Here is a 16,784-nt window from a genome sequence, read left to right as displayed (position 1 = left end):
ATTTATATCCCGCCCTTCTCCGAAGACTCAGGGCGGCTTACACTGTGTTAAGCAACAGTCTTCATCCATTTGTATATTATATACAAAGTCAACTTCTATTGCCCCCAACAATCTGGGTCCTCATTTTATCTACCTTATAAAGGATGGAAGGCTGAGTCAACCTTGGGCCTGGTGGGACTTGAACTTGCAGTAATTGCAAGCAGCTGTGTTAATAACAGACAGACTTAGTCTGCTGAGCCACCAGAGGCCCAACATGGTCCAGCTCAGGAATTCTGGGAGTTGAAGTCCACAAGTCGTAAAAGGGCCATAGCTGGGCTAAATAGTTCCCATTCCATTTGTAAAGCACCATTCTGGAGCAGCATAGAAACGATGGGACCTACCTGCAAGATGACCCCCAGGGCATTCTTGTGCTCTTGGTTGCTCACCACAATCACTCGTCCCACAGAAAGGGCTTTCAATCCGTTCATCGATTCCATTACTCGCCTCTGAAAGGGAGAAAACCCATAATATTTGTAGTTCGGGATTGGCATGAGGGGGTCCTTGGTGCTCTCTGAGCTTGCTTGTTTTCTTGCAGATGTTTCATTATCTAACTACCGTGTTTCCCCGAAAATACGACCTGCCTCAAAAGTATTTCCTAGCTTGATTTTTACACGTGTCCAATATAAGCCCTACCGCCAAAATAAGCCCTAATTAAGACCCCACCCACTCCAGGGTGCATGGGTAAAAATTAAGCTAGGATGGGTATGGGGGTGGGGTGGGGGTGGAGACAGTGGTGGGATTCAAATTTTTTTATTACCAGTTCTGTGAGCGTGGCTTGGTGGGCGTGGCAGGGGAAGGATACTGTAAAATCTCCATTCCCTCCATAATCCGGGGAAGGTTATTGCAAAATCCCCATTTCCTCCCAATCAACTGGGACTTGGGAGGCAGAGAATAGATGGGGGCGGGGCCAGTCAGAATTTTTATTACGGGTTCTCCGAACTAGTCAAAGTTTCTGCTACCGGTTCTCCAGAACGGGTCAGAAGCTGCTGAAACCCATCTCTGGGTGGAGCTACCCTACTACTTTACCCTGTTTCCCCAAAAATAAGACATCCCCTGATAATAAGCCCAATCGGGCTTTTGAGTTGTATGCCTCCCCCCCCCCCAAAATAAGCCTTCCCCGAAAATATTTAAACACAGAGCTGGAAATCAGGTAAGACAGCAAGAGGAGCCCCATCTTGTTCCTAATAAGACCTCCCTGAAAATAAGGCCAAGCATTTATAAGACAGGGTCTTCTTTTCAAGGAAACCCGGTACCTTCGGAAAGTTGCAGCCAGGCCTCGCACACCCTGACACCTGCCTTGCCAGTCCATTTCTTCTGCAGCCGGCAAGGCTTTCTTGGAGGCCGCTGCAGCCGATAACAGAGCTATGGATCGATCCGGAGTTCTGTTGTCATCTGCAGAGGCCTTCAGGAAAGCTTTACCGGCCTTGCCAGCCACAGAAGAAGCTCCTGAAGCCTCTGACAGCAAACAGGAGGCTGGGGGGGGGATGGTCACAAGTGAGGTGAGTCAGTGGATGGTACCTCCCCTCACCCCTGAAAATAAGACCTGGTGCCTTTTTTGTTGGCAAAAAAACAACAACCATATTTTTGGGAGTATAAAATGCACCTTTCCCCCCCAAAAAAGAGGGTGAAAATCTGGGTACATCTTATACTCCGAATGTAGCCCCACCCAGCTTCTCAAACGGAGGTTTCAGAGGCTGAAAAAAGCATCAGAAACGAAACTTCAGGAAAAAAGCCCCCAAACAGAGTTTCAGAGGCATTTTTTCTGAAGCTCTGTTTTGGAGGCTTTCAGAGGCAGGAAAAAGTTTTTTTTCTGAAACGGAGATTCAGAGGCAGAAAAAGAAGCCAAAAAAAAAAAAGCAAGGCGCAGAGCTCACAACCAAGGAATCTGCTGCTAAAATTCACCTCTGGGAACAGCTAATTGGGGGTATTCTGGGAGGCCCATCCATCTGCCAATCAGCTTTTTTCTTATTTTCCTCCCCAAAAACTAAGGTGTCTCTTATACTCCGAAAAATACGGTAATAAGACAGGGTCTTACTTTGGGGAAAACATGGATAAGTAGCATCATTAGTGCCAACGATGTTACCTAGTTAGGGTAATAAAACATCTGCAAGAAAACAAGCACGCTCAGAGAAGGACCAAGAACCCCTCAGGGAGAAACCCATATGGCCACGCAAGAAATGCATCTTCCCACCCTTAAGCGGACTTCAAAGAAGAAGGATTTCATCATTCCAGTTTCTTCCCCCAACCTTGTTCTTTCTTTCCGGGCAGATTAAACCACAATTCTCATCAATCCCAACCATTACTGGTGGACGTGATGGCGGAATACGATTTAAGTTGGAAAGGACAACATTGGAGAAAACTGGAATGGAACTTTCCTTTCCACCCAATCTGAGTAAGATGGGATGGATCCCGACTGCAGTGTCTCAAGGGAAGGGAATTTTGTGAGACTTACTCACAGTTGCCTCTTCCCTTGAAATAAATGCAGACATCTTGGCTCGGGTCACACCCCACACACGCCGAAGCTGAATCCTGGGCAAGGGACTTTAGCCAGACCCACCCCAAAAAGGCCTTCTAAAGCAGCGGTCACCGACCGGTGGTCCGCAATAAAATTATTTGCATTTTTTATATTGCACTAAATCAGGGGTCCTCAAACTACGGTCCCTGGGCCGGATACGTGCAATGAACGGTTGTGTTGTTGCAGAGAGTCTCCCCCTTTGGGGTCTTTTTGTGTGGGTTGGAGGGGGGCAGAAATTCCGACTTGGGGTCTGCTTCAGCTTCCTGGTGCAGGGCTTTGGGCAAAGGCTGGAGGGAAGTGCCACTGGTGGGGAAGAGCCGGAGGGCCTTGTTCCAGTGGGACTGCCTCATGGCCTGGAACTGGCTGACCATCTCAGCCCGCTGAGCCTCCAGGCACCAATGCCTGGCCTTGCACTCCCTCAGGTCTCCCCTATGCTCGTAGTCCTCAGTGCTTTTGCTGAGCCTCCTTCTCGGTCAGATCCAATTTGAATTGAGCCAGCTGTTTTGACAACTCTTTCTCATGGCAGCTGCTTAGCTCCAAAAACTGCTTCCTGTTGGGCGGGCCCTAAGGAGCCTGGGCGGGCAGGCAAGGAGTGGTTGGGAGGGAAGGGGCAAGTAGAGGCCAGCGAGGCGCACCTCCATGTGAGTGACATTGAGTTGGCCACACCTACCCAGTCACATGATCACCTAACCACGCCCACCCAGCCGGTCATTAGGCAGATCGTATTAGTGGTCCGCGGGATTTAAAATTATGAATGTAGTGGTCCCTAAGGGCCAAAAGTTTGGTGATACCTGTTCTAAAGGCATCTTCCTCGACTTGTATTACAATAAGCAGGTCTGCAGCCCCAATTCAACAGCAGGATACCAGTCTCAGGGGGAAAAACTGTCTACGAATGATCCTTGCCCCAGGATCTGAACGACGACAATACCATGAGGTGGAAAAAAACCCTTACGCCCCAGTTCTTCCAGTCAGTACCTGAATGCGCTCCCGTATCTCTCGCAGTTCTCTGACTGCAGAATAATACTCCTGTAAGTCACCAAGCTGCCTTGACGTGTCTGGCATGTCCATGTTGGCTAACATACTGCTCAGCTGGGCGATTCTGTGTTCATAGACCTGGCGAGGAAACGCGGATGGTGGAACAAAGTCATACAGCGCCCAACTCTTTGCCTTTTCCTTCCCCACCCCGGTTCCAACCATTGAACATAAAGAAGCCGAGTTCACAAAACATGCGAGGTTATACCAGGATTGACTACAGTGGCTCCAAGTGTTGTGTGAACACAGCTGGCATGTGGATTCAGCAGGCTGCTTGCCCCCCAGCCCAATGGTTTAATGCACTAGTATATCAAGTGATCGCAGCCACCATAGAGGGAAATATTTTGGGGTCTTCCAGGTGATCTGGTGATTTGAACTGCACAGCAAGTTCAAAATACAGTCCTCGATACCAAACGAGAACAAGTCTTTACTACATCCTTGGAAAATCACTCATAGCTGGAAGGACTCAATCGTCTACAGCAATTTAGGCTTCATCTTTTTGACCGGATTGGGGGTAGGGGGCGGGGGGGGGTCTCCAAACTTGGCAACTTTTAGGATTTGTGGACTTCAATGCCCAGAATTCCCCAGCCAGCATGGAGTAATTCTGGGAGTTGAAGTCCACAAGTCTTAAAAGTTGCCAGGTTTGCAGACTTCTTGACTTCAGAGATGGACTTTCATCTCTTTTCTCCATGTTATATAATATATGTGGGTACATGCAGAATTATGTATATATGTATTTATTTATTTTGTCATGTGTATGTTTATATTAAAGGTAGAGACCTTTGAGAGCTGTATGCAATGTAATTTCAATTTAATGTATGCCAATTAGTGTACATTCAAAGTGACAATAAAGCTATTCTATTCTATTCTATTCTATTCTATTCTATTCTATTCTATTCTATTCTATTCTATTCTATTCTATTCTATTCTATTCTATTCTATTCAACAGTTTTTCCTCTTCTGCTCCCTCTTTTATCTTCTCAGTCATCCTCCATTTTCTTCCAGGCACCCTCCTGTCTTAAAAATGGGAGATTCCTTCTAACACACACTTCTTTTCCATTATCCTCCCTCCGCCTCAAACTGTTGTGTCTCACAAAAGTTTAGGATGCTTCCCTGGATTCCTCTCAAGCATCTTTCGAGTCTTTCCAGGAGCTATTTCAATTTTCCTCCCTCCCATCCATCACACCTTGCTGTCTTTCCGGGTGTGGAACTCTGAGAAGCTTCTCCTCATCATGTCTTCCACGCGGAGCGCCTCCACTCTCAACAGGTTTAGGATCATGGTGTACGTCAGGCGGAATTGGGACTGCAACCGAGTAGGTTTGCCCTAAAAGGAAACAGAAAGGCCGTACAATGGGCGGCAGTCACAAGGTGATCTGTTTAACAAACGCCACAACTTACGACTGTGGTTCTGGGTCCAATGATGGTTGTAAATCGAGGATTATCTGGATTGAAACAGAATGTCCAAGCTGAAGTGGCAAACATCTGGATTTTGGGACCCAGAACGGTGTGACTGTTCTCTGTCCCTTAATGAGGTTCCAATAAACTTTCATCCTCAGCCAGGAGGAGAATATTTATCACTGGCTATAATTTCAACCCAAATATTAACAAATTCAATGTAGAGAAAAAGTAAAGTCTTACACTTAGGCAAGAAAACCCAAAAGTACACCTATAGACTGGGTGAAACCAGGCTTAACAGCAGTGACTGTGAGAGGAATCTTGGAGTCTTAGTGGACAACCAGTTAAATATGAGCCAGCAGTGTGCAGTGGCAGCCAAAAAAGCCAATGCAATCCTAAATTGATTAACTGAGGGATACAATCAAGATCAAGTGTAGTATTAATACCACTCTATAAAGCCTTAGTAAGACCATACCTAGAGTACTGCATCCAGTTTTGGTTACCACACTATTAAAAAGATGTTGAGACTCTAGAAAAAGTGCAGAGGAGAGCAACTAGGATGGTGAGGGGATTGGAGGCTAAAACATACAATGAACAGTTACACAGGAACTGGGCTTGGCTAGTCTAGTGAAGAGAAGGACCAGGGGAGACATGAGAGCAGTCTTCCAATACTTGAGGGGCTGCCACAGAGAGGAGGTGGTCAAGGTATTTTTCAAAGCACCTGAAGGCCAGACAAGGAATAATGGATGGAAACTGATCAAGGAGAGATTCAACCTAGAAATGAGGAGGAATTTCCTGACAATCAGAATAATCAACCAAAGGAAAAGCTTTGCCTTCCGAAGTTGTGGGAGCTTCATCACTGGAAGCTTTCAAGAAGAGACTGGACTGCCGTCTGTCAGAAACGGTGTAGGGTCTCTTGCTTGGGTGCGGAGTTAGGGGGTTTGGACTAGATGACCTGCAAAGTCGTTTCCAACTCTGTTATTCTGTTAAGATGGATTCATTTACAGCTTGAACAACTACAGTTGCTGCGTGTTGCAATTTAAGCGAGACAAACACACACCAAACACTCACCAACATCATGCGGTGAAGATCGGACATTTCAGGCACTTGGTTTTTGCACAGAATAATCACCATCCCAGTTGTGTCGAGACCTCGACGCCCAGCCCGGCCGGCCATCTGGATGTATTCGGCTATCAGGGTGCAGAGAGGAAAGAATGGTGTTCATCACTCTTGCCATCAAGTAAGGGATAGAGATCCAGAAGGAAAAAAACACCACACGTTTCATTTTTGCCTCAGCAAAACTGACAGATGAAACCTCATCTCTGTATACAGGTAGTCGACTCACAACAGCTCATTTAGTGACCGTTCAAAGTTACAACGGCACTGAAAAAAGTGAGTTGTGACCGCTTTTCAGACTTAAAACCATTGCAACACCCCCATGCTCATGCGATCGAAATTCAGATGCTTGGCAGCTGGATAATATTTATGATGGCGGCAGTATCCCAGGGTCACGCGATCCCCTTTTTGCGACCTTCTGACGAGCAGAATCAAGGAGGAAGCCAGATTCATTTAATGACTAACTTAACAACTGCAGCAGTTCACTTAATAACTATGGCAAGAAAGGTTTACAATGGGGCAAACCAGTGGTGAAATCTAAATTTCTTTCCTACCGGTTCTGTGGGCGTGGCTTGGTGGGCAGGTCATGTGACTAGGTGGGCATGCCTATGTAACCATGTGACTGGGGGGATCAAAAGACAGAAACTCACTAACAATGTCCTGCTAGAGCAGGGTTGGACTAGATGACCTCTAGGTCCCTTCCAGCCCCGGATTATCCTCTGAAGCTGCGTCTAGTGCCAGGTTTGTAGTCCTTCCTTCCTCTCCTTTTTTTCCCCTCCCTCCTTCCCTCCCTCCCTCCCTCTCTCCCTCTTTCTTTCTTTCTTTTTCTTACTTCTTTTCCCTCTTTCCCTCTTTCCTTCCTTCCTTCCTTCCTCCCTTCTTTCTTTCTCTTTCTCTCTCAAACGAACCCCCCCCCCGTTTTTTGCCTACACCCCCCGTTTTTTGCCTAGCAGGCTTCAGCTTTTTACCTTTTAAAAATGCTTTTAAAAGTTAAAAAAAAAGGCTTTGATGATCGCATGGCTCAGCTGGGCATGGGGGCCCCCAGGGATTTTTGCTACTGGTTTTCTGAACCACCCGCCGCCATTGCCACCAGATCGGCTGATCTGGTCCAAACCGGGAGCATTTCACCCCTGGGGCAAACTTCATTTAACAAATGTTTCACTTGGCAATAAAAAATTTGGGCTCAGTTGTGGTCATAAGTCAATAAACTATCTGTACTTTGCTAGAATTTTATCCTTTTAGCCCAGTGTTTCTCATCCTTGGCCACTTTTAAGATGCTCAAATTTTAAATCCCAGAATTTTGGCATGCTGGATGGGCAATTCTGGGAGTTCAAGTCCAAGCATCTTAAAGTGGTTAAGGTTGAGAAACATTGCTTTAGCCTCCTGACGTACAGGGCTCCACAGTTAAGAATGATAGTCCATTTTCCTTTGGAGAAGAGACCAGTATAGCCATGTTTTGGTTGCTGTATATATGTTCCCAGTCTCAAAGTGCCCCCAAAATATCAAACAGTTGAGATGATTTGGTTTGCTGGCTTTTTGCCTGCAAAAAAAAATAAAAAAATCCCAATAGCTCTAGGGCAGCTCTGTGGGACACACCATCTTTAAAGGTTTCATGGCAGCCAGCAGCAACAGAAACAAGATAAACAGTTAGCAAAGGGGAAAAGCTGGGGGTAGGAAGTGGAAGACGATGTGCAAGAGAAGGGAAAACAGATGTTTTGTCTGTGGAACCTCTGGCCATTCTACTTATAAATACCCACCCACCTACCCCTCGTAAAAAAAAGGCACCATGAAACATGCTCCCCGCCAGTGGTGGGTTTCAAATTTCTTTACTACTGTTTTTGTGGGTGTGGCTTGGTGGGCGTGGCATGGCTTGGTGGGTGTGGCAGGGGAAGGATATTGCAAAATCTCCATTCTCTCCCGATCAGCTGGGACTTGGAAGGCAGAGAATAGATGCGGGGCGGGGGCCAGTCAGAATTTTTACTACTGGTTCAACAAACTACTCAAAATTTCCACTACCGGTTCTCCAGAACTGGTCAGAACCTGCTGAAACCCACCTCTGCTTGTCTCCTTTCCTACCTGGTACCAAGTCCCGGAAATTTGCACCATCATGTTTACGAACGGAATTGAAAACCACAGTCCTTGCTGGCATGTTCACCCCCATGGCGAAAGTCTCTGTGGCGAAGAGGATCTGGAACCCGAAAGGAAGAAAATTTGAATAATAAATAAATAAATAAATAAATAAATAAATAAAAAACACTTAGTAGATATACAATTAAAAATTCAAAAAGAAAACAATACATACCAGATAAAATCTATGATAAAAACCAGTTATCTGTTATGTAACTTAAAATTAAAATACTACAGACGTCAATCGTGTATAATACCATTCCTATAATTAAAATACATGATCTCAACTATTAGGGTCACTTCCTAAATTATATGCGGAGGAAGGAGGAAGGAGGGGAGATGCCACCTGCTTTTCTTGGCAAGAAGCCAGAATGGCTTAGAGCAGCTTTCTTCTAACCGATACTTTCCAGAGAATTACATTTCATCTGTATAGTGAATATTATATAGTCCTCCAGTCCCATGACTAGGGTGGGTCTAGGACAGGGGTGTCAAACTCAATTTCATTGAGGGCCGCATCAGGGTTGTGTTTGACCTTGTGGGGGCCGGGGGGGGACGTGGCCAACTCAATATCACTCGTGTCGGGGGCTCCTATGGCGGCCTGAGCTCTCCGCCAGCGAAAACGGGCTCCCAAACTCCGTTTCAGCTGCAGCGGCCTCCTGCAACCTTCTGCCAGCGAAAACCGAGCTTGAAAGGGTTGCCTGCAGCACTCCTGCTGTTCTGTCTCCGTCCTCACTCTGGAGTAACGAGCTGGCCTACAGCCAGTGGTTACACGGCTCCTATCAGTCCTGGCCGAGAAAACGCAGCTGCCTGCCAAAAAGTTCAAACAGATTAAGACTTCAGCTCACTTCGACACGGTTCATCTAATTTGCTTCCCGTAGAAGTGAGAGCAGTCCCAAAACTCTTTATATATCCTGTGAGGTGGGGCTCCTGCCCCATCCTTCCCTTTGATGACGCCGCCTCGCTAATCTTCTGAAGCGCGGGTCAGTCCAGGCTTGATTAGTATGGTTATCAGCTGCGTCTGTAGGCGTAGCCTGAGGAAGGGAGGAATCAGGGGATGTCGGCCTCATTACGTCCTCCGACTGACCTGGTTCTGGCTCCTGGAGCCGGGCCAAAGGAATCGGTGCTCCTGAGGTAAGCCTTACCGGCCCTTCCCCCTCACTCTCGGAGTCACTTTCAGGCATGGGGCCAGGTTCAGGGGCTGGAGCCACAACACCTGTGTTCCGTTTTTGTTGGCAGACATGCTGCGGGCCGGTCCTTTGCTGTTTCCACGGTGGCCCTGTGGGCCAGATCTAAGTGCCCCGCAGGTTGGACTTGGACCCTGGGCCTTGAGTTTGACACCCCTGGTCTAGGACAACTTACCACGGTCAACTCACCAAGGGACAATTCGCCGTAGAACAAAAATTACATAATATCGAAGAAATCGTGAAATGGAATCGTTAAAAGAAAAGATGCGAAAGGAGGGACAGCACGAAACGAGAATGACAAAAGTTAAAATATGTTTTTATTTATTTTAAATAATTAAATGAAATGGTGGAATGGTCCTGTAGCGATTTTTTTCTGTGGTGAATTGACCCAAGCGAATTGTCTCATGGCAAGTTGGTCGTGGAGAGCTGACCGCAGAGAGTTGGCTGTGGTGAACTGGCCGTGGCAAGTTGGCCGTTTTGAGTTATCCCATTCCAGACAGGGGCATTCTCTCAGGAGCCAGGATTGGGTTCAAAAGTATCACAAGTTTATTCCATGCTACCTATACAGATAGTCCTCGACTTACAGCAGTTCATTTAGTGACAGTCTGAAGTTGCAACAGCACTGAAGAGAGTGACATATGACCGTTTTTCACAGTTACTACTACTGCAGTAGTAGTCATGTGATCCCATGGTCATGTGATCAAAATTCAGACACTTGGCAATTGACTCATATTTATGATGGTTGCAGGGTCCTGGGGTCATGTGATCACCTTTTGCGACCTTCTGACAAGAAAAGTCAATGAGGAAGCCAGATTCACTTAGTGACTGTCTTACTAGCTTAACAACTGCAGCGATTCACTTAACAAGTGTGGCAAGAAAGGTCACAAATGGAGCAAAATTCAACTATCTTGCTTAGCAATAGAAATTTTGGGCTCAATTATGGTCGTAAGTGGAGGACTACCTGTACACAAGAATCTTATCTATTAACGGTCGAGGCAAATTGGCGCCAGATAAGAGTCAAGAGACTCCAAGAGGGAACTGGACTTAATTCTCTTGGGGGGGCACAGAGACTCCAAAATGATGATGCATTTGATCCCCCCTCCCCCCCGGGGGCTCAGCCTGGTGAACTCTTACACCTACCTTGACAAGGCCTTTGCTGAAAAGCATCTCCACTACCTCCTTGAGGATGGGCAGAATGCCACTGTGGTGTACCCCAATCCCACGTTTCAAAAGGTCGACCATGTGAAGAACCTGAGGGGGAAAAAATCCCACAAGTGAGGTTTTTAGTAATAATGTTGTTCAATTTAATTAAACTTAATTTTATGCTGAAATCCAGGACTGGTGCTAGAGAGGATTTTAATACATTTATCTTTATCATCATCATCCCTCTCTCTCCATCCATCCATCCATCCAATTTATCCTATCCTACCCTATCCCTCCATCCCTCCATCTACCTACCTACCTATCTATCCATCCATCCATCCATCCGTCCATCTTATCTATCCTATCCTACCCTATCCCTCCATCTACCTACCTACCTATGTTTCCTTCCCTCCTTCCTTTCCTTCGCTTTTCCTTCCTTCCTTATCTATCCTATCCTTTGATCCATCAATCCATCCATTTAATATATCTCCCTATCCCATCCCATCCCACCCCACCCTACTCTATCCACCTATCCAAATTTGTTTGCCACCCATCTCACTGGGCAGCTTACAAGATTAAAAGCAATAAACTATACATACATACATACATACTGTACATCTAGTAGCAGAGATGTGATTAAAATTATGGTAAAAAGATGGTATAAAGCAGGGGTCTCCAACCTTGGCAACTTTAAGACTTGTGGACTTCAACTCCTAGAATTCCCCAGCCAGCTTTGCTGGCTGAGGTATTCTGGGAGGTTGTTTTTTTTGGTTTTTTTTGGTTTTTTTATTTGAATTTATATCCCGCCCTTCTCCAAAGACTCAGGGCGGCTTACACAGTGTTAAGCAATAGTCTTCATCCATTTGTATATTATATACAAAGTCAACTTTTATTGCCCCCAACAATCTGGGTCCTCGTTTTACCTACCTTATAAAGGATGGAAGGCTGAGTCAACCTTGGGCCTGGTGGTACTTGAACTTGCAGTAATTGCAAGCAGCTGTGTTAATAACAGACTGCTTTAGTCTGTTGAGCCACCAGAGGCCCTGTTGAAGGAGTTGAAGTCCACAAGTCTTAAAGTTGCCAAGGTTGGAGACCCCTGGTATAAAGAATAGGGAGGGAGGAAACAGGACATGCAGGGGGTAAGGTGGGGTCTGCTGTTGATCCATCAAGCACCTCCAGTGTGATCCTCCACTGTTAGGGCCCCTCGACTTCCTCTTCCTCTTGGCAACCACCGAGATCCTGAGGCTCAGCTCCCATCCTGGCTACGTTACCAAGGTGACACCTTCCCCCCCCCCACAGTAGCCTTTTCTTTTTCTCTCACCTGAGGCAGCTGCCGATCGGTACCCTTCAGTCGGGAGATGCACTTCTGGAAGAAGACGTGGATCTCGCTTTTCTCCGTCGTGGTAGTCAGGTCGACGGTGGTCAGCATGGAGGCGTTTTCGTCGCAGCGGTTGCGAGAGAACGTGAAGGCCACCACCGGCAGCTGGTCCTTCTTGCGCAGCATGTCAATGAGGGAGAGCCAGATGTTCTTGTCCTGCGGAAATTCCAGATGTTTGCTCCAGAACTAGATCCTTCCCTCCACTACTCCCGACCTTCTTCTCTTTCAATGCAATGCTCCCTTCCTCCCTCAGCAAAGGAGAACATGGAGGGGGGCATCCAAACATCTGGATACATCTCGTGGAACGTTATTTTAACTGACTTTTTAATGTCAGAAAAGGGAAAGATTAACCCATTTACTCATATTTTGTCCACTGACACAAACCCCTTGTTGTGTCTTGCCCGCTCTCACCGCAGCCGGGGTCTGCTTATCTGCTTCCGAATGCTGAAGAATGTCCTCCCGGCCCCAGCCCTGGCTCCATGCCCAGACAGGCTGAGGAGGGAGCATCTCCCGGCCCCAGCCCTGGCTCCATGCCCAAGCAGGCTGCAGAGGAGGGAGCACCCCCCGGCCCCAGCCCTGGCTCCATGCCCAGGCAAACGGAGCAGCTAGACCCCTCCTCCACAGCATGTGAGCCTGAGGAAAGTTTATTTCCAACAGCTGCTGATTGGAGTGACCCTCGCATCAGAAGACTGGATAGGCGGAGGCAACAGAAGGAAGGGAGGGGCAGGCCTTAATGAGTGCTGAGTCATGGAGCCACACCCCATGGCCTATATAAAGGATCTGCTTTCTGGCAGTCTCTGAGTCAGGCAAAGTCGAACTTATCTTGCTGAAGTCACTTTCTGGTCTCCTGCCTACTCTGAGGACTTTGCTAGGACTTTGGGCAGAGCTGCAGAGGCAAGCCTGATTCGGATTTCCCTGACCCGGCCGTCAGCGGAGGAGTGGGACACGACACCCCTCCTCATATCTAACTTAATTCAGCTCACCTGGCCTGGCCCGGCTCCTGCATGCATTGGCTGTTTGGCCCCAAAGGTCTGGGAGTGTTTGCTAGTTCGGTCCTTTTTGGCATCTACAGCATCATAATACCTGAAAGGACATCAGAGGAAGGCAACACATTAAAGGGAGATTATTACATTTATAATACAGAACGCCTAGGTCAGGAGTCAGCAACCCGCAGCTCTGGAGCCGCATGTGGCTCTTTCATCCCTCTGCTGTGGCTCCCTGTGGCTGGTTGGCTCCACAATTGAGAGGGCTTTCAGTCAGGACTGGTAGAGGAAAAAGGATGCAGCGCTAGGAGGAGACTATGACTGGGGAACCAGACTTCTGGTCGGCTCCAGAATTGAACGGGGTCTTCCGGTTAGGACCTTTGTGGCTCTTTGAGTGCTTAAGGTTGCCAACCCCTGGCCTAGGCGGCACATTTTTTTCCTATGCTATAAAAAAAAAATCTTGGCCTGACTACCTTGAATTATTCACTGCCGATTAACCAGATATAACCAGATATAAAAAGGAAAAAAGATCCAATCTGGGTTGGTCATTGGGACCACAGATTTAGTCTTTTGAGCTTTTGGTCTCGTGTTGGAGCCCAAACTCAGGGAACCTGTCAGCTGACACCTCTCGCTTGCGCTTTGCAACCAATCAGTATCAGCTGCCGTGAACTCAAGGGAGGGGGAGGTTGGGAGGAGGGATGCTTTGAGAGAAACCTGTGATGACCCAGGGCAAGGCATGGAGGCAACACAGCCAGCTGATAGTTCAAACTCCCCTTTATTGCTCCAACTTCACCCCAAATGCTCTGTTGTGACCTAGGCCCAAGTAGTTATTTTTTTATTTTATTTATTTTGTCACACAGTATAATATACAAGCATGAAATAACTAAACAATATATAAGCATATATATTAGTATGAGTATATAGTAACTATATTAATTGGATATAACGAAAGGAAACAATAGGACAGGAACGGTAGGCACGCTTGTGCTCTTATGCACGCCCCTTACAGACCTCTTAGGTATGGGGTGAGGTCGATAGACAGTTTTTGGTTGAAGCTTCGGGGATTTTGGGAAGAGATCACAGAGTCAGGTAGTATATTCCAAGTATTAACAACTCTGTTACTGAAGTCATATTTTCTACAATCAAGATTGGAGCAGTAAACATTAAGCTTAAATCTATTGTGTGCTCGTGTATTGTTGCAATTGAAGCTGAAATAGTCTTCGACAGGAAGGACGTTGTAATAGATGATTCTATTGAGTTAAACTCAGGTCATGTCGAAGGCGTTACCAGACACAATCAGTCGTAAACAAACGTAGTTTATTAGAACAGCTGAGAATTATTTCATTCTCAGCTTAGTCCAAATTAATTCCAAAACAAATCCTTCAGAAAAAGTCCTTCGGCCTTATAACAAACCTGTGTCTTCTTTGGCACCCTGCCAAAGGCTTTTCTTGGCAAAGCCCCACGAAGTTCAGAAACAAGAGACTGAGGCACTTTAAAAAAAAACCATTAACAAAGATAGCTTTAATCCTTGTGGAAGTATGGAAGGTATTATAAGGGATCCGCTGTCAATCTTCAGCTTACCCCTTTGTAAGGAATGTCCCACGGGCGTCCACCAGCAGGAAGAGCTCGTTCTGCGTCTTCTGGCTATTTCCCGTGTACAGATAATGCTCCAGTGGAACAGGGCGCTTCAGTGTGCTGATCACATAAATCTTCTTCCGCTTGATTCGCCTGTCAAAAGCAGGAATCCCCCAAACAGTGTTATTATTGGTGAGCTCTTCCCTCCCCTCTCCAAAACTGTGCTGTTCAGAGAACAAATACCCTGCTTCCTTGAAAATAAGACATCCCCTGATTAATAAGCCCAATTGGGCTTTCGAGTGCATGCACTAAAATAAGCCTCCCCCTGAAAATAAGCCCTCCCAAAAAATGTCTGATTCCAGAGCTGGAAATCAGATAAGATGGCAAGAGGAGCCCCATCTTGCTCCATGTGCCCCAAAATAATAAGACCTCCCCAAAAATAAGGCCAAGCGCTTATTTCGGGGTTCAAAAAAATATAAGACAGGGTCTTATTTTCGGGGAAACATGGTAAGCAGTCTGAGACTTACAGCAATAGCAGTCAAGACTTATATACCGCTTCACAATGCTTTATAGCCCTTTCTAAGCAGCTTACAATGTCAGCCTATTCCCCCCCCCCCCCGCCAACAATCTGGGTCCTCATTTTACTGACCGGATGGAAGCCTGAGTCAACCTTGAGCCAGTGAGACTCGAACTGCCGAATTACTGGCAGCCGGCAGCCTGTAGAATTAGCTTGCAGTACGGCATTCTAACCAATGTGCCACCGCGGCTCCTATGACCACAATTGAGGCCAACATTTCTGTCGCTAAGTCAGACAGTCGTCGTGAGTTTTGCCCCATTTTATGACCTTTCTTGCCACAGTGATGTGAATTACTGCAGGGGTTAAGTTAGCAACGCGGTTGTTAAGTGAATCTGGCTTTTCCATTGATTTAGCTGGTGAGGTGGTTACGAAAGGTGATCACGTGTGACTGGGAAATGCAGTCCCACATGATTCGAGGCCTATTTTTAATTCTGAATTTTTGTTTTGATGGATGGCCTTCCCAAGGACACTGTGAGAGCTTTGATCCACAAAGATTACAGGCAGTCCTCGACTTATGACCGCCAATTGAGCCCAACCTTTCTGTTGCTAAGCGAGGCATTGGTTAAGTGAGTTTTGTCCCATTTTGCGACCTTTCTTACCTCACTTGTTAAATGAATCGCTGCAGTTGATAAGTCAGTAACCCGACTGTTAAGTGAATCCGGCTTCCCCCTTCACTTCGCTTGTCAGACGGTCACAAAAGGGGATCATGTGACCCTGGGACACACCAATGGTCATAAATATGAACCCAGTTACCAAGCATCCGGAATTTTTATCATAGGGATGCCGCAAAGATTGTAACTGTGAAAAGCGGTCGTAAGTCACTTTTATCAGTGCTGTTCTAACTTTGAACCGTCACTAATTGAACTGTTGTAAGTTGAGGACTCCCTGTATATTGCCAACTTCTGGCTCAGTTGCCGTCTTTTTTTTATTATTATTAAAAAGTTTTACACAAATGCCTCCCCTCTCCCTCCTTCCCCCCCCCCCAATCACCCCCCCGGACTTCCCAGAGCAAAATACAGGGTATAACATATAACAATCGTAAGCTAGAATACGCTAACTATCCATAAACTCCCATCCCTCCCCTAGAGCCTTAACTCCCCTTTTACATAAAGAAAAATATACAAATACAATTTTTACTTTCTATTCATTCATAAGCTATTTAGTACTTCTTAGTCTGATATTTGTTTTGAATATAATCAATCCATCTTCTCCATTCCAGTACTCAATTGCCTTCTAAAGGGGACTAGACAGATTGCTAGAGTAAAGGCCGCTGGGAGCTGCATTATGGCTTCTAGATGTTCTCATTCCATAATCAGAACCCACAAGAGAGGAAGGGAGATGCCTTCGTGTCACAGAAGCATCTGAAAGCATGGAGGGGGCCTCAGATGAGCTGCAGGACTAAGTTTCTGCTCACCCAATCCAGTCAGCAAACTCCAGGGTGTTGGGGACGGTGGCACTCAGCAAAATGATGTTTACGTGGTCTGGCAACATGATGAGGACCTCTTCCCAAACCACACCGCGCTGAGGAGGAGAAAAGAAAGAGAAGAATGCCCCTGAGCGTGTGAAGAAGGATGTCTTTCCGCTGTGATCAGTGGTGGGATTTAAATAATTTAACAACCGGTTTGCCCAGGGTCAGGTTGGCTGTCGTGGGAGGCGTGGCCCATCCCTGTCCTCCAGCTCTGTCGCATATGCGGGACGAACCTCCCATGACGTCCAACCT

The 16,784-nt window shown here is 46.6% G+C and overlaps 1 protein-coding gene across 1 annotated transcript in view; it reads right to left on the bottom strand.

Moving 5' to 3' along the window:
• SKIC2 (SKI2 subunit of superkiller complex) overlaps positions 1-16,784 on the bottom strand; it is a 55,194-nt gene that overhangs the window by 14,763 nt on the left and 23,647 nt on the right. Inside the window, exons 13-22 of the mRNA XM_058172799.1 lie at positions 16,479-16,585; positions 14,494-14,640; positions 12,913-13,012; positions 11,873-12,085; positions 10,549-10,659; positions 8,174-8,285; positions 6,053-6,171; positions 4,773-4,910; positions 3,530-3,667; positions 381-485 (exon numbers count right to left, since the gene is read on the bottom strand). Coding sequence (XP_058028782.1) covers positions 381-485; positions 3,530-3,667; positions 4,773-4,910; positions 6,053-6,171; positions 8,174-8,285; positions 10,549-10,659; positions 11,873-12,085; positions 12,913-13,012; positions 14,494-14,640; positions 16,479-16,585 — 1,290 coding nt within the window. The remainder of the gene's footprint in view (positions 1-380; positions 486-3,529; positions 3,668-4,772; positions 4,911-6,052; positions 6,172-8,173; positions 8,286-10,548; positions 10,660-11,872; positions 12,086-12,912; positions 13,013-14,493; positions 14,641-16,478; positions 16,586-16,784) is intronic.

Source organism: Ahaetulla prasina, chromosome 2 (assembly GCF_028640845.1).
Source record: "Ahaetulla prasina isolate Xishuangbanna chromosome 2, ASM2864084v1, whole genome shotgun sequence".
Lineage (NCBI taxonomy): Eukaryota > Metazoa > Chordata > Lepidosauria > Squamata > Colubridae > Ahaetulla > Ahaetulla prasina.
Note: the sequence above shows the minus strand (reverse complement) of the source record. Positions and strands in the feature narration are given on the sequence as shown.